General features: G+C 30.1%; 1 protein-coding gene across 1 annotated transcript in view; it reads right to left on the reverse strand.

Annotated features, from left to right (window-relative positions):
• The window catches only part of LOC123291076 (probable serine/threonine-protein kinase fhkE), a 72,843-nt gene that overhangs the window by 42,558 nt on the left and 7,940 nt on the right, over positions 1-22,345 (reverse strand). The window contains exon 2 of the mRNA XM_044871520.1: positions 16,689-16,757. Coding sequence (XP_044727455.1) covers positions 16,689-16,722 — 34 coding nt within the window. The 5' untranslated portion in view covers positions 16,723-16,757. The remainder of the gene's footprint in view (positions 1-16,688; positions 16,758-22,345) is intronic.

The following is a 22,345-nucleotide window of genomic DNA, read 5'->3' on the forward strand; positions in this document are numbered from 1 at the left end:
AAAGGTATATTCAAGAGCTTTTGGGGCCACTGTTCACGATTCCGAAATCCAAATTTTGATATACTCTCCCCCTCTCCGTGCCCAAAACAGCAATATTATACAAATATTGAATAAAATGGGTAAAAAAAGTATACTCGGTAGTTTTTATGGCCGCATACTTTTTTCAAATTAAATATTTGATCAGAACCATAAAATTTTCTTTGTTTTTGTCAATAACTTTCTCTCTTTGAATTCCATAGTTTGCTGTCATTTTTATTAAAATTTTTTTGCATACTTAATTAGACGATAAATTTGATGTTCACGTGTTCTCTCTTATAACCTTGCGTGTGTAGAAGCGTGCCTACTTTGCCTTATGGATATCCTCTTTTACTTCCTTCTCTTTTTACTTCCTACTTTTTGTGGATATTACTATGTCAGTATCGATATGAACGCCACACTGATTTGATTGACGGAATAGTAATATTAGCAACAGTTATGGCGGATGAGTCAATGCAGTATGGGCGTCTGGCCCATATTGGTTGGAGATATCACAATACTTCTGGAGAATAGCTCTATTTAAAACAGTAACATTACTTATGCTAGCATAGATACTACAGTATCTATCTCTATATTATACCAGCATTGTAATTAACGCCATACATCTCTTACCATGTACTTAGTTTTAGACTTAGCATTTTCGTGATGAAAACAAGAATTTTCAATCAAAGAGTTCGTAATACACTTGGCTTGGTAGACTTGGTAGTAAGTAGTAGTATCTAATAGTAAAAACTCTTATCAACTTAAAAACACAACATCTGGTTTTATGCACTATAATGTTAAACATAATGTCTAAATCCAAATATGGCAAATCAAAAAATAAGTACTTATGACAATGTTAGAATTCTAACATGGTTTAGTTGTTGTGTATATGTATAAAATCTTTTTATTTAATATTTATATAAAAGATAATATAATCGAAGAGAATTATTGGATTTTAATGTTTCTTATCATCATCACAGAGTTAGAGCTCAGCTACCGTTCAATTTTATTTGTTTATCTTATATTATGTGTGGTGTAGGTATATCCATACATGTTGAATGCATTCATAGTACCTCTACTTCGGTCATCGATCGACACAGTCATATGTGTTCATTTGATCCGTAGGAAAAATACCATTATTTGAAGGTTTTCCATTCTTACTTCCCATAGGGCGCAAGCATCAAAAGTTGTCGGGTAGTTCCGCTTGCGACATGCAAGCTGTTTTAAATGAGAATATCTGAAGAAAAGTCAATATGAGATGGAAGGAGAAACGCACTTATGGTACTATAAGACGAATATGATCGGCGATAATCGTAGGCGCTTCGAAGATCTTATTTCGCTTCAAGGGGCCTCTATAAACAAATCATTGCAGCCATTTCCATAACCTAAGTCTACCAGTGCATCACGATTAATGCGGGGGCTGTTGCAGTGTTGGGAAGGGGAATACGATGTCTTATCTTTTCTGTCACTATCCAGCTCTTGTCATAAGGACATAAACTCACTTGAGTCAGCCTTTCTTTGACGAGCTCTTCGATCTAAAGTCTGTTGACTTCAAATCAGTCTTGCTATTCTTAAACAGCTCCAAATTGTACATGTAGTAGTGACCGGGGATGACCCTACCACTTTTCGGTATCACAACGGACACTATGGTCTAACTGTGACTTTAATCTAACTTAGCTTAACACATCTACACGTTTCAGAGTCGAGACAATGTGTTAACACTGCTTTTAGGTTGATGTTTGTGTACGCAGGTTTGTGCATCCATTTTTCCATTTCCGATTTCTCGAGAATGAAGGGTGTTAGCCCTTTTCGGATTTGCGCCAATCTTTTCCTTATAATATTAACATTTACCAAAAAAGATTAACAAAAGCAGTGCGTAACAATTATCTCAAATATCTAGTAGCCGCTAAAAGCTAATTTATATCTGAAAGAAATTTCGTGAGAATTATATATCCACTTTCGAATTTTTGCTCTGTATCCAGCTTAATTCTTGTCACATTTCAACTCAATTTTGACCTATCATTTTTACAGAAAGAAGAGTATCATTCGCTGGTTAGGTTGAGTCCAAAATACAATATAGCTCTATTTTGAAGTTGGCTGACTCACTTCTAGCCGTGATAGAAAGATTCGGTTTTCGGTATTCGACGCAGAATTTCTTGAACTATACGGGAAATTTGAAAAACTTTAATCTTTCAAACCACCCAAATTTTCTTTTCTATAGATGCTAGAAAGATGGAGAAGTTTGCTTTTTGTGATCGCATCTTTTAAAACATGCTTGGTCCAGGGTATGGTTTGGCATTTTCTTAATGACATTTAGCAATAATTTACAATCGTCAATAGTTAAAAAATTCAACGTATGCTTAAGCTCAACTAATCAAAATGTCGCGACATGTGGTTGATATTCTAAGCTAAACAAACCATAAATTGGTGACATATTTTAAATTACTGCTTCACGAACCATAAACGTTCTTGTCTTTGAAAGCAAAACAATTACAATTTACGAACTTTTTTTTTAAACTTTAAATAAGGAAAGACAAATTTATATTTAACATGAAACTTCATTGTACGGGAAAATTGTTTAAACATTTCATTTCTTTTGCATTATTTGAACATAAGCCTATAATTTTTATATTATTTATAAAATATAATTGACATGAAACATGAAACATGATTCTATATTATATTTCTTTTTGTGTAATAGTAGTAACTTTGTAACTTTATTGGTAACTTTGTCGGCGAACTTTTATAAGTGTGAAACATTTTATGAAATAAAAATATTTTTATTATTAAATCAAAGATAAATAAATAAATATAAAAATTAATTTACTTACTACCAAAATTGGGAAGAAAAGTTTTAACAATAATTATTGGTTATAAATTTATTGTAAATAATTATGGGTCATTATATTTTTGGTGTATAGTTTAAAAAAGATGTGACGGAATTTAAGGTAGTACAAGCGCCAAGGCAATTTTAGAGTGTTGAAATTATTTTTAACTTATTTTCAACTTTGATGATGAATTTTGTAAAAACTTCAAGAATGTAGACGAAAAATTAGAATAAAATTTTTCGATATTTATTTTTGTTTCCGAAACATCGAAAGCTAAATAATTATACAAAATTTTCAATTTTGGATATTTTTAAAATTACTTCAGATATCGAAAAAGTTTATTCCTACTTTTCGTCTTATATTGTCAAGTTATAATAAAATTCACCATCAAAATTGAAAATATTTACTTTTTTAAATTTGTGTCCCCACTATCCTGCTCATACATCCTTAATTAATCGGGCACAACGTTTTTTATGTTTTCAATAATTTATTAAGGTTTTAACTTTAATTTCTAGGTTTTTTTTTTTAATTTCTACCGACTAGTTCTGGAAAAATCTATGAAAACATATCATCCATCCATCTACCGTTTTCCCATAAGACCAATGTTAAATATGCTTACTTTTGAAGTTATTTATTTATTTAAATAATCCGGAAACCCGAAGAAAAATTGTCTCATCCATACTTTTGGGATAGACCAATTGGCTCCGATTGTCCTCTTTTATCTATGCGCTAAATCTTCGTGATATGGTATGGTATGGTATGGTATGGAGGTTAGCGGGCCATGCTCGAGCATCGCGCCTCGAAGCAATGGTTCAGAGCACCTAGCCAAATAGACCCTTGTACTATATCCCCGCTACGCTTTTCAGTGGCTATTATAACCAACTGATGTACTGAAACCCAGGATTTGCCTAGCGCTGAGTTTCCTAATTTCTTCTAGTTCGATTATGGCCGGACCAAACCATTTCCTTCGCTGCTGTATGAGTGCCGGGCAGTAACAGAGAAAGTGGATCGATGTTTCTTCTGAATTTTCTCCGCATCTGTCACACGCGGGAGATTGTCTTTTTCCAATCTGATGTTGGAACTTGTTCAGGTTATCATGCACTGTGAGTAACTCTACGATGACTCTCATATCAGCTCTGTTTAGTTTCAAGATCTCCTCGTCTCTGTTACCGAGCGAATTCCCTACACCCAACAGGCTTTTGGCGATTCGCCCTCCCTCGTAGCTTGTCCATGCCTTTAATTGTTGGTTTTTCAGATTATCTTCGTGATATTATATAAAAACAATTTTTTTTTACTGGTTTCTGCTTGATCACACGTAAATTTAATCCAATTTTAATGAACCAAATACGAAATTAAACTAAATTTAGAACAATTTTTCAAATTTTCGATTATATTTTACACATCGAATCAAATTTGGCTAAATTTTTCGATAAAAATCCATTTTTATACTTTGTATTGTCATAAAAATTCAAAAAAAATGATTTTGCTGGCTGTTTCACTGTCTAATTTTAATAAAGCATGTCTATTCAATTGGAATCATATTTTTGGTTATATTAGATACCCTATTAAATTTGACTGACTTATCCAATTTCTGCTATTAACACAAAATTTTGAAGTTCACTCTGTAGTTGCATTTTCAATTATTGCAAAAAAATCTATAGAATATTATCTCGTAAATAAAACTGTTTTGTGGTCAACAAAGCCATATTTGTGATCTCAACACCGATAATTACTCCTTTGTTTTGGATGGCATTAAAAGATATTACCTATACGTGATTACAATCAACAAAATAATACCTATTTAAAAACAAATATTAAATATTGTCAAAAAAAAAAATGTGTTTGAAATAAAATGAGACAGGTTCACACTATTGAAGTGTAAAGCGTTACAGTTACATCATCGGGTAGCGATTAAAACCGCAATAGAAATGTTGACTTTGAAGTTTTATTATCACTTCAGGTGAAAAATTCTCTCTGGAAGGACAGAAAAGTGAAGTCGGTTTTTGAAAATCCATTCTCTTTTTAGTCCATTGAAATGTTACAATTTTAGGGCCAAACTGAACATTTTTGGGGAGGACGCGATTTTATTTGTGGAACATGTAGGGGGGGTCAATACAACCTTAACCCCAAGTTTGTGGGGTTGGCGCCCTTGTCCCCCGCCCGCCATCTTGAAAAAGGGGTGAAACATATTTTTAGCTGTATCTTGTAAACTATTGATTTCTTAAAAAATTTGTAAACGCATAATATGTAGCAAATCTTCGTGGCTACAATTTTGTTTATGTGACTTTTTGCGATAAACTTAAAATTTAAAAAGTTATGAGCAAAGAAGTGACAAAATTTTGTCAAAAATTTCTTTTTATGCTTATTAACTTTTTTTCCTGTCATTTTATCATAAAATTAGGTCAGAACAATATTATAGAGAATACGTTTATGAACATTTCCCCGCAAATATTATTAATTTTTGTTAATTTTTAACATAGTTACAGCGCTCCAATATCTTCTACTTAAACATATTATTAATAATATTTTAAAAGAGAATAGCAGCTAGCTATCCCATTCTACTCTTCTTCGATGGTCCAGGTTGTCGTTCAGATTCTCGAAGTTGTGGCTTAGATTCTCCAGGCTGTGGCTCAGATTGTAATTCAACATCGAATGTGAATGTTTGAGGAATGGCAGGAGTTAAAGTTGGAGTCATCGTTGGTAATTCTTCTTCCAATTCATTTTCTTCCATTAATTTTGTTAATTCCATAATATTGGTACACGTTTCTCCAGAGCAATGGAGGCACACTGCGGAGCATTTGAGCCCTACTTTTCTGCAGCCGCACATGCTTCCACAGTTTCCTTTGCATCTGCAGAAAATTAATTTCATAAGTTCCGGGGGCGGTGGAGGCTTCGAACTTTGGACTGGCATCCAAATGTTTCCATGCTTTTTCCAGCCCCAATCTTCAGGATTATTGTATTTTCCAAGCCATGATTGGACCTGGTGATACACTCGGAGACTGTGGAAACGGGCTGCATCCTGTGTTGGCGGAAGCGATGATAAACTAAATGAATTTTTTGCTACTGTTTTGGAGAATCGTTTGTATCTCATGGTGTCTAGAGAATCGTCCTTGTTTCCACCGTATAAAGAAACGAGAAAACGTTCGCCAACTACACTGAGCAAAGCCGGATCTACTTTATCATTGAGGAATAGCGCTGTACCACCTGCTAGTTCAGGATGTTTTTCAAGGATTTTTATGAATTTTAGTTTGCCCATATTATAGGCGGCTGATGTTGTGTCACATCCTGAAAAAGCATGGAGAAACAGTAAATTGTCTGCTATGATATCTCCATACATAAAGGCTGAAGGACTGTATAACTGGTCAGATGAACGGCCTTTTGAAGGTTTTAAATAGAAGATATTTGACCTTTTCCTCCCTAATGCCGTGAGCAACACAAGGATGTCGATGTCCTCTGCTACGATAGTTACTAAATCGCAAGATTGAAATGCAGCAAGTGCAGTAGAGACAATGACACTATCTGAATCTGCTTCAGCCTGGTCAATATTAAAACCCACCTCTGTCAGAGTACTCTTTAATAGGTCTATGAAATTTGCATTGATTTGCATTTGTTGTTTTAGCTGAGTTATCATATGCATTGATAAACCCGGTCAACTTTGGAGCGCTGTAACTACGTTAAAAATTAAATAAATTAATAAAATTTGCGGGGAAATGTTCATAAACGTATTCTCTATAATAGTGCTCTGACCTAATTTTATGATAAAATGACAAGAAAAAAAGATATTAAACAAAAAAATTTTTGACAAAATTTTGTCACTTTTTTGCTCATAACTTTTTAATTTTAAGGTTATTGCAAAAAATTACAAAGACAAAATTGTAGCCACGACAATTTGCTACAAATTATGCCTTTACAAATTTTTGGAGAAATCAATAGTTTACAAGATACAGCTAAAAATATGTTTCCACCCCTTTTTTCAAGATGGCGGGCGGGGGACAAGGGCGCCAACCCCACAAACTTGGGGTTAAGGTTGTATCGACCCCCCCTACATGTTCCACAAATAAAATCGCGTCCTCCCAAAAATGTTCAGTCAATGTAACATTTCAATGGACTATTTTGAATCTAATCTGTTTAGTAATGTCATTGCACGGTATCACCATAGAGATTACATACAAAACTTTTTGCTAAAAGAAGATAGCAAAACAATCTTTGAATGTTTATAACGTCTTCGTTTTTTTAACCGACTTCAAACAAAAAAGGAGGAGGTTATCAATTCGTCTGTATTTTTTTTTTATGTTTGTTACCTCAGAACTTTTGAATGGGTGAACCGATTTTGATGATTCTTTATCTATTTGAAAGCTGATGCTTTCCGTGTGGTCCCATTTCATTTTGGTCGAGTTCTGACAACGGCATCCGTGAGAAAACCAAAAATGCCTTAAATTTTCATTAAGTATGCACGACAAGAAGACGAATAACTCAATATCACACCAACCGATTTCGATGATTCTTTTTTAGTGACAAATTAGTTAATGTACTTCAAATTCTCTAAAAATCACAAAATAAAAAAAACTTTTAACAAAAAAAAAACCGACTTCAAAAGAAAATTTTTCCTAAAACATATTAATATGCACTAAAAAGGAAAAAAATAACGATAATATAATGTAGTTAAAATAATTGTTATTTTTGGAGTCGGTGTCAGCCAAGTAAATATAGCAAACTGTTCTGTCAGAGTTGTTTCCTTGGCTGACACCGACTGCAAAAATAACAATAATTTTAACTACAATATATTATCGTTATTTTTTTACTTTTTAGTGCATATTAATATGTTTTGGAAAAAATTTTCTTTTGAAGTCGGTTTTTTTTTATCAATTTTAATTGCACTTTCAAATTTTGCTATGGAATCAAGTCTAGTTTTACACATTTTTATGGGTAATATGGCAAATTTGACATCAAGCAACTACCGTATTGTCTATGACCGAGCTGACATTCATTAATCAAAGGATGTAGGACCAGGGCAATATCTTAAAGGATAAGGCTTGATTTTTTTTATTTGTAGATGAAATACATCTAAATCAACTATCAAAGTTCAGGGGAAGGTTGTCACTGTGGTCTTTATTTTATTATTCGGAGATTCGTAGAAAAGCGTCCACGTAGAGTATTGGGTAGCCTTAACCATTGATAGCTTATCGCTTTTCTTACAGAATTCTTGAATAAGGAATTACATGTTATGATATTGTTCCGGTAGAGGAAATATTATAAAATCATATTTATGATATTGAAATGACGCGTTATCAATTCACAGGCCGTAACTTATCTTTCTAAAAGTTGCCAAAAAATGTTTACATTTAATGGTTGTTGTTTATGTTTACATTTTATTAATGCAAAATACAGAAAAAATTTTTATGAAATTTGTTTTTTCTTTTGACAAAAATATGTTTTATTAGTCATAAATATTTTAAAATTTGTGTGTTTTCTTGAAATTTTTATCGTTCCTAGTGAGATATTTATAACTGAGTAAATCTTATTTTTGTAAATTATTTTATGCAAGGGAAATTAATCAGCGAGTGATAAGTCTTTCCAAATATTTTGCTTAGTATATTCGTCCTTGACGAAAATGATGTAGCATACTTTTTTTTATGACACATTACAATTTGGAAAATGCATTTGGGAAATATTTGGGGTATGGTTTCGTGACACTCTTACGAAACTTTGTGAGTGGCTTCATTTCAGTGTAACCTATTATACATTCATATAGTTAATCCAATAAATATTAGTTAAATAAAATGCTCTTACTAGCCTACAAATTTCATGAGCCGTTTTCTCATGATGTCAGAGGTGACGCCAAACGACCCAATATTTTTGTGAGCCATTATTATTCTCTCTTATTAAATTCAATCATCTTGCACTTAAGAGAAAAGCAAATGGTTGTTCATATTTATTCAATAGGTCGTTTAATTGATATGTTTCCCGTCTTCTACATTGATAAAACCCTAATTTCAAAGTTTTCGTAAATATAAACGTTGTAGATTACACTGAAATGAAGCTACTCACGAAATCATACCCCCTCTCTGTACTGTAGACTATTATTATGAACTCATTTAAAATCTTTTAAGGTCGTTTATTTCCCAATTCTAATTTTTTTTCTAATGAAAATTATGAAATATATTCAAAGAAGACATTCATTCTAAAAATAATAAATTCCTATCGAATGAAAATTTTTATTTTTTATTGAGGACAGATCATGTTTCTAATTATATTATCAAATATTTTTTGTATACGTTGATAAAATATAACGGTGAAGTGCTATATAATAAATATTAAAATTTTCTCTTACAAATTATATTAAATGAAAAACTGTTTTTAATTACTTATAATAAAATAATTTGTAAATATTTTTGGCAAAGTTTTCTATATAAATATTTGAATAATACTAAAGTTATATTTCATTAATATACCGGGTGGAGCTAAAATTTAATCTATAATCTATAATAGCTTGTTTTAAAGTTAACCAATAAAAAAATAACTTAAACAAAAGTTGCAGAGTTTGATGAAGGATATCATATATTCTGACAACAGATTGAACCTAGTTCTTGAGTTTCTTTAATAGGCAATTTAGAGCCTTAACGGTAAGAGATATAAAGAAAGAAAAAACCAATTATAATTTAAAGCATTTTTTCGAAAACAGTTAGCTTTCGGAGGAAATACGATCAAAAAATATGTCATTATTACATTTAATCGAAGGAAAATATGCTTAAAGTTTATCGATAATTGTAGGAACAAAGTTATATTGCCATTGACAACTTTTGGCTAAAGCATTTTTCCGTATTTAGCGAGTTTTCTTTCGATTAAATGCAATAATGACATATTTTGAAGTCGCATTTCCTCCGAAAGCTGACTTTTTTTTAGAATCTAAATTGGCTATTAAAGAAACCCGAAGAACTAAGTCCAATCTGATGTCAGAACATGATGTCTCCCATCAAATTCTGTAACTTTAGTTTTAACTTTTGTTTTTGATTGATTAGCTCCAAAACGAGCTATCAGCTTTCATAGATTAAAATGATCCACCCTGTATTTCGTTATTATAGTACAGCGGCCCAGGGAGGCTAGCTCCATATTCGTTATACTTTTCTCTCGATTTAAGCGTTTGGGCAAAGCGATCCACATTTGAAATCAGAAAATGAATATTCTAAGAATATTGATAATACTCTTAACGCGAAAATTAAAATGTGGTCGTTTGAGTAAAGCTTACCAAATTTTCACCGTTTATTACAACTTTCTTATGCACTATTGAAAATGACTAATATGCCTATTAATCGACGTTAAAATATTTTTTACCGACTTCGAACAAAAACGGAGGAGGTTATCAATTCGACTGTATTTTTTTTTATGTTTGTTACCTCAGAACTTTTGAATGGATGAACCTATTTTGATGATTCTTTATCTATTTGAAAGCTCGTGCTTCCCGTGTGGTCCCATTTCATTTTAGTCCAATTCTGACAACGGCATCCATGAGAAAACCATAAAAATCTTAAAATTTGAATTAAGTATGCACGACAAGAAGACGAATAACTCAATATCAGGCCAACCGATTTCGATGATTCTTTTTTTAGTGACAAATTAGTTAGTGTACTTCAGATTCACTAAAAATCACAAAAGAAAAAAAACTTTTAACAAAAAGAAAACCGATTTCAAAAGAAAAACTTTTCCAAAACAAATTAATATGCATTAAAAAGTAAAAAAATCTTATATATTTAAACGAGCAATTCTTGTATATATATATATATATATATCAACGATCTTGGAAATGGCTCCAACGATTTTCATGAAAATGAGTATGCAGGGTTTTTTTGGGGCAAAAAGTCGATCTAGCAAGGTTTCATTTTTAAAAAACGTCGTTTTATCCGTCTTTTCATGAAAAACTGAAACCGGCAATGCAAATTATAGCTCTTCCTGACATCTATTGGTGTATGTCGTAGTTAATGAAATACAATGCAAATTATAACTCTTCCTGACATCTATTGGTGTATATCGTAGTTAATGAAATAAAATACATTACCGGGACATTCAAATTGGTATTTGTGTGGAGACATTTAAAACGGTCTTCTATTAGTGATAAAATTTGTGTCTTTTTAAGAATACCGAGCAAAGCTCGGTCATCCAGATATTAATTTATAATATAATGTAGTTAAAATTATTGTTATTTTTAGAGTCGGTGTCAGCCAAGGAAACAACTCTGGCAGAACCGACACCGACTCCAAAAATAACAATAAATTTAACTGCATTATATTATAAATTATTTTTTTACTTTTGAATGCATAATAATTTGTTTTGGAAAAGTTTTTCTTTTGAAGTCGGTTTTCTTTTTGTTAAAAGATTTTTTTATTTCTTTATGTAATCAATGATAAAATGCAAGGTTGATTTTAAAAAGTTTGTCTCAAAATAACATTGATAAAATACTTTTAAATTCATTATTAAATTTTCTAATCGACAACAAGTTCACGGCCTCCAAATTAACGAATGGCTATAAATATAAAATAGTTTTAATATGTTGCACTTTTAAACAAAGTCTATCGGACTCTGATTTATATATGTTTAATTAAAATTTTTAAGTAATGAATTTATTGAATATTTTCATTGTCAAAAAAGTATGAGAGTATCTCATGCATAAAAGGTTTCGTGCCAAATATAAAATGCAGATTTTTATTATAAAAAATGAATAATTGACAGGTGTTTTCCAAAGTTTTTGACACGTAAATATTAGTTTTAATTATTTTTAATCGCAATGCAACCATGACATTTTTTTTGTATGATTTTTAGCAAATTTTATCTATGTATTATGAAACATTATGTATATGAAAATCCCAATTGAAAAAGCATTTAATGCTTTGATAGGCAGTAGAGAAAGTGTAACCTCGAAAGTATGAATCGAATTCCGATAAGGTGATTTTTATACATTCCTAAATTTTTCCAACAAATAATATCTTATAGTTCCTGCGAAAATTTTATAAGGTCCATTCTATGCCAAATTTTCAATAAAGCAGTGTATTCTGAACAGAAAAACTCCCAGTAAAATTTTGAAAACCATAATCAAACAATGGATTAAAGAAAGTTTAAAACAATTTCAAAAAAAAAAAATGGGCTGTCTTAGTTTTGGCACGTAAACAGAATGACAAAACTGATTATAAAATCACGGATTTTTTTGAGATAAGAGGAATTAAATTTAAAAAATAGTCAAGAACTCAAAAACAGGTCTTTGAGAATGTATTAAATTATTTGGAAATGTAAATTTTGGGCATTTCTATTTTCGTAAAACTGGTACAGTAGCGGTTAAATCTACGAAAAAGCTTTTATTTGAAGTTTCCTAAATGGTACCGATACATAGTTACTTATATCACATACAAATTATGGTTATTTAGAGTTCTTTATGTATAATTCTGGAGTGCCAAATATTAATTAAAATTGAATATAAATAAAATATAAAACACGTCTTTGGGAATGCATATCTAGCATAATAATCGCTTCAGGAGAAAAGTCGGTGTAAGGTTTCTAACTTATTTGTAATTACTTATTTAAAAATTCTTCAAGGTTAAGATGAGTGGAAAAGAAAATTTCTCTTGCTTCTAGTTTATATTTCCAAGAAAATCTAATCCATAAAATTTTGAAAAAAAGGTGAGTTAAAAGGAATAGTTTTAGAATAAAATAAATTTAAAAAAAAATGTAGATATTTTTTTTCGTTTTCGCGATATTAATTTTGATGCAAATTGGTCAAAATTGGGAACACAGGCATACTTATCTCGTGTTTTATACGGTCAAAATTTCTGAAATTTTGGGATCTAATAGTAAGCCCTTTTAAATTTTTATACCATGTATATATGTAATATATATCAAAGTATACTAAGTTTAGTCCCAAGTTTGTAACGCTTACAAATATTGATACTACCAACAAAATTTTAGTATAGGTGTTCATAAAATCACCTAATTAGTCCATTTCCGGTTGTCCGCCCGTACGTCCGTTTGTCAACACGATAACTCAAAAACGAAAAAAGATAGCTGAAATTTTTAGCGAACTCAGGACGTAAAAAGTGAGGTCGAGTTCGTAAATGAGCAATATATGTCAATTGCGTCTTGGATCCATAGGACCCATCTTGTAAACCGTTAGAGATGGAACAAAAGTTTAAAAAATATTCCTTATATAAAAATAAACAACTTTTGTTTGAAACATTTTTTCGTAAGCATCACTGTTTACCCGTCAGAGCGCAAATTAGGCGCAAATTATATAGTATGTTTTATATGGGAATATATCTATGAGTAACGTGACAGAATTATCAACACTGTCTATACATTGTATTTCAATAATTAACTCAGTCGATTGTTTGTTTTTATTTGTTCAATTTAATTTCACGTTAAATTTTGTGGCAAAAACATTTTCCATAGCTTTAGCAATAAGAACTGCAAATACTATGCTGGAAATATCTTAAATGTTGGGCCCTCTATTATTACATCAAACTTGGATTAAAGTGCGCTTCAAAAAAATACGGAAAAAATGAATATATTGGAGGTTGTATGATAATAACATTTAAATCATGTTTGATCAAAAAAAGAACATTTTATTTTCCGCGTGGGTTTCGTTTATTTATTTTTTTTTCCTTCTTATTAATAAATTTGCATTATTTAATCCAAATATGGAATAATTTCAATTGATATAAATAATAATAATATTATTGTGGAATGAAATTTTTTAATAAAAAGGTTACTAATTTTAATTATTACTATTTTTGTATTCTGCACAAGACTCAACGAGAGTGATTTTTTATTTATTTTTGTCTCCTGCTGTTAAGAAATGGAATATATTCGATTTTTAACCGACTTCAAACAAAAACGGAGGAGGTTCTCAATTCGTATGTATTTTTTTTTTATGTTTGTTACCTCAGAACTTTTGACTGGATGAACCGATTTTGATGATTCTTTATCTGTTTGAAAGCTGATGATTCTTTATCTTCCCGTTTGGTCCCATTTCATTTTGGTCGAGTTCTGACAACGGCATCCATGAGAAAACCATAAAACTCTTAAATTTACATTAAGTATGCACGACAAGAGGACGATTAACTCAATATCACTTCGATGATTCTTTTTTAGTGAAAAATTAGTTAGTGTACTTCAGATTCACTAAAATAATTTTAACTACATTATATTATCGTTATTTTTTTAATTTTTAGTGCATTTTAATTTATTTTAGAAAAGTATTTCTTTTGAAGTCGGTTTTCTTTTTGTTAAAAGTTTTTTTTATTTTTTTAAATTTTTAAACGTATATGATTTTTTTTTATCTGTCAACACTTGTGGCGCCAGATTTGTATAATTTGTAGTAAATATTCATAATATATGGGTTACTAGAAAAATAAGCAAAATGGAAAAAGATTATAGATATTGCTCCGTAGTCACGTAGTTCATTATTTTTAGAAAAGAGGTGTTCTAAGTTTGATCGCTATGTGTGTGTGTGTCTGTCGGTCTGTGGCATCGTAACCCCTAAAGGTCGAACCGACTTAATTGAAAACAGTGTCTAGAACTCGAATAGCCTAATTGGAAAGGCGCTTGACATGAATCCAAGAAGTCCGGGTTCGAGTCCTGGTTTGAGTGTATTTTTTTTTAAATTCTCTTTAATTAAGATTATTAGACAAGAAATTTGTCAATATTTAGTTTACGCCTGTATGTAACATATTATATCAAAATATAGTCGAATAGACCATGATGTAAATATCGTGTGCATGATAAAATGTAAACAACAACAATAAGTAATAATTGAAAACATTTTATAGCTAAGTTTCCAAAAATCGATTTACAAGGAATAAATCGCAATTATCGAGGGTTTTTTAAATTTCACTTGTATTCATTTACATCTGAAAGGTAAAGAAATACCACTTGGGCAAAAGCACCACTCGGTACCATATAACTTTCTATCTAGAGAGTGAACTAATTAATCCAAAATTTTCATCAAAATGGGTTCTATAGGTCAAAATTTAGAGTTTTCGTCTTTTTTCTCCTCGCATACTGGAGTAGTTAGTATTTTAAAAATTAGATCCAATTAGATCCAAACTTTAATTAAGTTTATCTCCAGATAGAGGAGGCCAATCGACTTCAAATTTTGATGGCAATTGCATTATCATATCAATACTAAATATAAAATGCTGACAGTATGCTCATAGCACGATAACTACCTTAAATCTTACGTTTAAATAAACATATAATTTATTTGGAGATCAAAAAGTAGGTTTTGGTAATAAACATCAATTATAATCTTACTGACTTTGACGTTTAAAAATTGTATGCAAGCTAGTAAACAAAAACACAAATAATCATTCAAGTTCCTTGATTATCAATAAATTCTTCACTCGAGAACGTATCAATATTTTACCTGAATAAAATAGTAAAATTTACCTACGATCAATTTTGATTAATTCTTATAAATATAATTTTGTTTTTAGTAGAGACATGCCTCGATTTGTAGCCTGCAATGACTCATTGTAATAGTTTTATGTAAGACTTGAATGAATTCTGTTTTTTTAAATCAAGTAATAATATTTCCTTCATATTAAGAATATTTTGTATAACAAAAAGTTATTATTAAAAGAGTTCTTCTGTTCTTTTTAACGTGGTATATAGTACACCAAGTGTTAAGCAGAGAAAGAAGCTCTTATTACGGTGAAATAGCTCTATCTTTTTCTGCATTCATTTAATGTACTACATGGAGCTAAAAAGAACATGTAGATGTGAGGACAGAGTGATTCAAGTTATAACAGAGGGACTTCATAAAATAATAGACAACGTTAAAATAATGACAATTTCTCAATACTTTCTAAATACAAGGTCTTGAAATACCATTTGTTTTCGCATAAGAACTCCATGATAAATTTTCTTTGATAGAAAGAGAAACATACCAATCTTTGATGGCTTTTATCTTGATTATTTTTATTGTTATTCGAAAAATATTGTTATATTTACGAGCTTTTATTAAAGCAAACAAAAAATCTTTATTGCCAAAACCATTTCTTAGAAAAATTGGAAATTTGGCAGTTTAAGCTAGGAATACTTCATGGTTTAAGGCCTATGGTGATAAATTACGAAAACCGGCGGTAGAGATATGAGTGTAGTATCATCACCCTGCTCCACTGGCTTTATTGCAAATACAATATCGTTTTGCATTGACTTATGCTTGGAGCATTGTGTTTTAAAGAACCCCTGATCAGTGTAAATGGGAAATGGCTTTCGGTTAAATGTCATCAGTTGTGAGATTGCATATGATTTATCACATTTTAAAATTAAATGAAAATTACATACTTTGACATGGAATATCTCGAAAACACATTGGCGAGGTTTGTGCCCATTAAGACATTTCTTTAGAATCTCAAGAAGAATAATGTCCTGAGTCCTCGTGACATTTGACCGAAAGAATTTCCTATATACAGTGGTCAGGGGTCCTTTCCATTTTATCTAAGCAGCCGTTTTGGCAATATTTGTAAAAATATCCTTTTTCTTCCATAATTCCAACACCCTTATATACCTAGGAAAAGACGATTTATCGACTATTGGTGTGTTGAGGTTACGTTATCTATCATTTGATAAAACACGACTGTTATAACTTGGAACATTCTGTATATGTTATATTATATAGTTGCCACCAAATTACCTGTTTAAAAAAAGTATACCATTTAAGGAAAATTACTTCATCAAGACATACATAATGAACGTTTTGCTTGAGAAAAAAAATACAGTAAGGTCAAAAGTATCTTTAAATCACGTACAACTTACAAAAACGTTACAAAAACAAAATATAAATAAACAAAAACTTACCGCCTACTGGATCAGACTCGTCAACGTGAATCATGATGGCTTAGGCGCCACTATTTCAGTATGACCTTCCTGTCAACAGAACAGAAAAACAGGTTTCAAAAAAATTTCACATAAAGTACTTATAATATCAATGATATATATTAAATTAAAAAAAAAATTAATTAAAAGCTTATAGTTAGGCATTAATTTACTCTACTTTCAATAAATTTGATATATGTGTCACAAAATATGGTTGGCTGTTCCAAGGACGTTCCAAAAAAATCAAGTTTTCTTAGGATTACCTTTAAATCGTGAATATGCATTCTCATTAATGCCCTTTATAAGTAGGTAAATTTTTGAATACCCCTTATAGTGTTAAAGAACCTCGCAAGAGGCTTTCTTTGAAACTTTTCCTAGGTTAAGTTAGGTTATATTGACTGTCCACGAAGGACACACTTAGGCTATAGAGCCCAATGTGATACCATATATGTGTTTTACCACCTTTCCGCTGATAGTTTCATTTATCAGCTCCTTAATTTCAGGGGCTGAGTGCACCTCCTTCATGCATATACCATGCACTCACTACACCAGCCCATCACAACTATTAATCAAATTAATTTTGTTGCGACGGCGGGAATCGAACCCGCTACCCTAAGCATACCGCGGACGGAATTGGTTACGCCTTAACCAACTGAGCTAATAGAGCGATAAACTTTCCCTAACCCACCCTAAAATGTTATTTGGATCATTCTGATCAAAAGCTCTCACGACCACAAAAATTTTTAACAAAAGTTTTTTTCAAGCTAAGGGCAATCAAAGATGCGAATATATTATAGTTTTAGTATATAACTAGAAAAATAGTTTTCTGTAAAACTTTTTCAAACCATCTCCAAAATGTTTTTCGCATCGTTGGGATCAAAAGCTGTCACGGCCAGAAAATTTGTAATCTGGAAGTTTTCGAGCCAAGGACTTTATAACTATAATGTCTGTGTAGCTTTGATCGCCGGTAGCTTGAAAATTACTCATTAAAAATTTTTGTGTCCGTGAGAGCTTTTGATCAGAATGTTCCAAAGAATATTTTAGGGTGGGTTAGAAGCAGTTTCACAGAAAGACATTATCTTATCAAATCTTGCGGGGTTCTTTATAGAATTGAGCTGTTAAAGTTTGCGTTTTTAACGAATAAAATAAATCCTCTATAAGTGTTTGAAGTGTTTTTAAAGGTTTGTTTTAATTTATAACAAGCCTAAATTTCTTAAGATTAATTTAGAAAACGTAATATTTATAATCTCAATAGTTAAAAGTCGAACTTTATACAGTGTTTCGCTTTTAAAATGATACAATATCGATTTGAAATTTTCGCACAGTTATACAGAGTGATGAGTCACATTTTTTAAGATACTTAACCGAAATCAGAACTTGAAGTATTCTTTGCAACTTTTTCAAATAGTTTTTTTTAAATATTTAACCATCTCTGACGGCTAGGCAAAATATTAAGAATCGGCCCTATTTGTCGATTTGTAGTAGGTAGAAGTTTAAAGTTCTGATTTCGATTAGGTATCTTAAAAAATGTAACCTATCACCTTGGTTGGCTATGCAAAATTTCAATTCGATATTCCTATAAATAAAGAAAATATGATAATGTCTTCATCTTAAATACGACCCACTATAGACTATACGATTATATGTATGCTTCTAGATTGGCAAACCTATCTAACCTATCACCTTGGTTGGCTATGCAAAATTTCAATTCGATATTCCTATAAATAAAGAAAATATGATAATGTCTTCATCTTAAATACGACCCACTATAGACTATACGATTATATGTATGCTTCTAGATTGGCAACCCTATAATTTAGGTGTAAATATAATGATGATTATTATTATTATTATATTAATACGTTACATATTACAAATGAATGTAATATTAAATACTTTTGCAAAACTTAAGTAATCATATATCGCTGCTGTAATATAATATTTATTTTATATTTTTATATTTTATTGAGAGCTATAACTCTTAACATTTACATATTGTTGCTTGCTACTGTGTTTTATAATAATAAAAAAAATAAAAATACAATCTGTCATAAATAACATATTTATATTAATAACCTAATAATAATATCTAACATTTTTTCGTGGTTTTAGAGTAAAGTTATATAATATTAACTAAAACCGTGACCTCCTTATATGAATAAAATATGAAACTTATGATATCATAAAACAATTTATTAATTTTTGCAAATAATTATTATATTCTATTAATATACAGGATGAATCAAACAAAAGTCATTATACACGATCGTATCTAATCGAATATAGTCCGAATAAAATAAGTAATGTCAAATCGCAAATAAATTTAACATGACATTTTTAAAATGAAGACTTTTGATTCATCCTACATATTCGTTGTGTGCGTAGTCATGGTAGGGACAATAAAATCGATGCCAGCGCTTGCAGTGAAAAATTTGGGCGATAAATGACGCTGTTATGACTAATTTGCAGTTCTTTACATGTTGATCTTATAGAAAATGTTAAATTAAAATTATTGAAAAACATTAATTAATTAAACTTGCATTAAAAATTGTGAAAATAAAAATCAAATTGCACAAATATTATTTTTCAATTGTAAATTATCATAATTATTTATTTAAATTTGTGAGACAATAATATTAAATTTTCAATGTAAGTGATAAATGCAATCCATACAATTATATATGCATCCATACAATTCTATAATTAAAGTAATGTATCGTTACCATGGAAACGCCTCCAATAAAACTCACGCACGGTGCGAATAGCGTGCTTGGGAACAAGTACAAAGATGTAAATTTTTTTAGCCATACTTGAGTTTTATAACACTTTTGTAACTTTTGTACACGAAAAAATGAAAATGCACAACAAAAAATTCGAAATTGAATTATTTTTCTTTGTAATTGTCAATTAGTTTTTTTTTAATAATCTATTTATTTTAAATTTCAAAACAATAAAAATCACCTAAAGTAGTAATAATCCAAGTACAACTTATTTGTGAAAATTGAAAATTTTTTTTATTTTCGCCATTAGAATATTTGTATAATATATTGGTATTGTCAATTTTTTTTCGATTTATTGAAATATTTAAAAATATAAATATAAGTAATATTATTGTTTGTTATTCAGATAAAATTACCTCATTCGTTGTGGTCGAGATTTTCAAGCATATATTATATTATCACTCATGGTAGACCAGTCGCCACAAGACGAAATATATCACTAAATAAGTGTTTCATTACTTCATAAAAAAAAAATTGGATCCAATTTCTAGGGTAAAATTTGAATGAAATTGATCTACAATTATCGATAAACTTTATTAGTATTTTCTTTCGATTAAATGCAAAAATGACATAATTTTAAGTCGCATTTTCTCCGAACGCTAAAGTGATTTTAGTTTTTATTTTATGAGGAAAAATTTCCTAATTTTTAAAGTGTTATTCTATCCCTTACCTTTTAGAACCTAAATTGGCTATTAAAGCAACCCGGAGAATTAGATTCCGTTTGATTTCAGAACCTAATGTCCCCAATCAAACTCTACAACTTTTATTTAAGTTATTTTTGAATTCGTTAATTAGAAAACGAGCAAGCTATTAGGCAAATAGATTAAAACGGTCGAGCCTGTATATAAAAAAAGCTAAAATAAATAATAGGTTAAAAAAAATAAAAAACACGCTTTTTTGACTAATTGTAAGCTAAACTAAAATTTAGAAAATAATTACATTAAATTCAAAAAAATCATTTTATCGTAAAAAAGCGTGGGGTGCTAAATTTCAGTTATTATAAATATTTTATAGACAGATATTAGTACAAGTAAAGTTATTTTAAAATATCTTTAAAGGCACCCCACGCTTTTTTACGATAAAATAATTTTTTGTCTTTTAAGAAATAATTTTCTACCTTTTAAAAGCGTGATTTTTAATTTTTTAGACTTTTATTTTTTTATCAAAAATTCAGTATAAAATATGGTGGAAGCGCAAATAAAATCCTGATCAGGATAATCAAATAAACTTATTAAATTATTGTATGGTCATCGGTTTTTAATAAGTGTGTGAAATTTCGAGTTAATCCGACATTTTGAAAGGGGTCAAAATCATGTTCAAAGTTTTCGTTACATACTAACATACTAACATACGTATGAAGCTAAAAAAAACGAGTTAAAAAAAGCTTGTATGATCGGAAATATAAAATATCAAACGTAACGCAGCGCGAATAAACTATAACAAAGTTATAAAATAAAAATAAAAATTCAAAAAGAAATGAAATTAAAATAAACTTGAGTAATATTATACATTAATTACACAATTAAAATTTTCTTTAAATAGTGTCTAATTATAAACATTTATTGTTATTATTAAATACATATATTTATTTATTTTTAAAAATGGTATGCAATTAAAATTAAAATATTTGTATTCATTTGTATATAATTTATGTAGGAGGATTTCCGGTATGATCAATTCATTCACACAATAAATATTCATCATAAAAATAATATTATTAAGACACAAAATATTGTATGTTTGTCCAAAAATATAATTGATTTTTGAATGAATTCTTTGAAAAAAAGATGGTGTCATCTTCGGTGAAATAATATTTTAAATTGAATTTATTATGAAATTCTTTGAACTTTTTTTTAAAATTAGTAATATTTTTGAGGCGATTGGCCTATTTGTAATATCATAGCTCCCAAACGGATTAACGGATTATCGATTTCATCACAGATTATTTTGAAAGCAGATTAAATTGTCTCATATACATACTTTTGAAGATAAAAGCCCAAATTTAATTGAAAACAAGTGAAAACAAACAATTGACTGAGTTAATTGTTGAAATACCATGCATGGTCAGTGTTGATTTCTTTATCACATTACACATACAAACATGTGACACATACATAACTGATAATCAAGTATAGTACATATTATAAAATTTCCGCCTAATTGGCGCCCTCACGGGTAAACAGTGATGCTTACGAAAAAATGTTTCAAACAAAAGTTGTTAAATTTTTGATAAGGAACATTTTTTATATTTAAACTTTTGTTCTATCTCTAACGGTTTACAAGATGGGTCCTACGGACCCAAGACCCAATTGACCTATGATGCTCATTTACGAACTTGACCTCACTTTTTACGTCCTGAGTACGCTGTAAAAATTTCATCTCGATAACTTTTTTCGTTTTTGAGTTATCGTGTCCACAGACGGACGGACGGACGGACAACCGGAAATGGACTAATTAGGTGATTTTATGAACACCTATGACAAAATTTTTTTCCTAGCATCATTATTTTTAAGCGTTACAAACTTGGAACTAAACTTAATATACTATGTATATTTCATATATACATGGTATAAAAATTGGTTATTAAAGTTATAGGTTTTAAATTTTTTTTAAAGATTTGAGGATTCTAGACCTTTACTCTCACAGCACCTGGTAAATTATATACAGGGTGTTTCGTGACTCGAAAGATATAACATAAGAGCATATTCTTTGGACAATTTTAAGTCGTAATAATCTTTGGAGGAATAATAGAGCACATAACTCCTTAACTATTGGGGTTTGAACAAAAGTATACAAGACACTTCCGACTTAAAATTGTCTAAAGAACACGCTCTTAACCTATGTCCATCGAGTCACTGA

This window comes from Chrysoperla carnea, chromosome 1 (genome assembly GCF_905475395.1).
Source record: "Chrysoperla carnea chromosome 1, inChrCarn1.1, whole genome shotgun sequence".
Lineage (NCBI taxonomy): Eukaryota > Metazoa > Arthropoda > Insecta > Neuroptera > Chrysopidae > Chrysoperla > Chrysoperla carnea.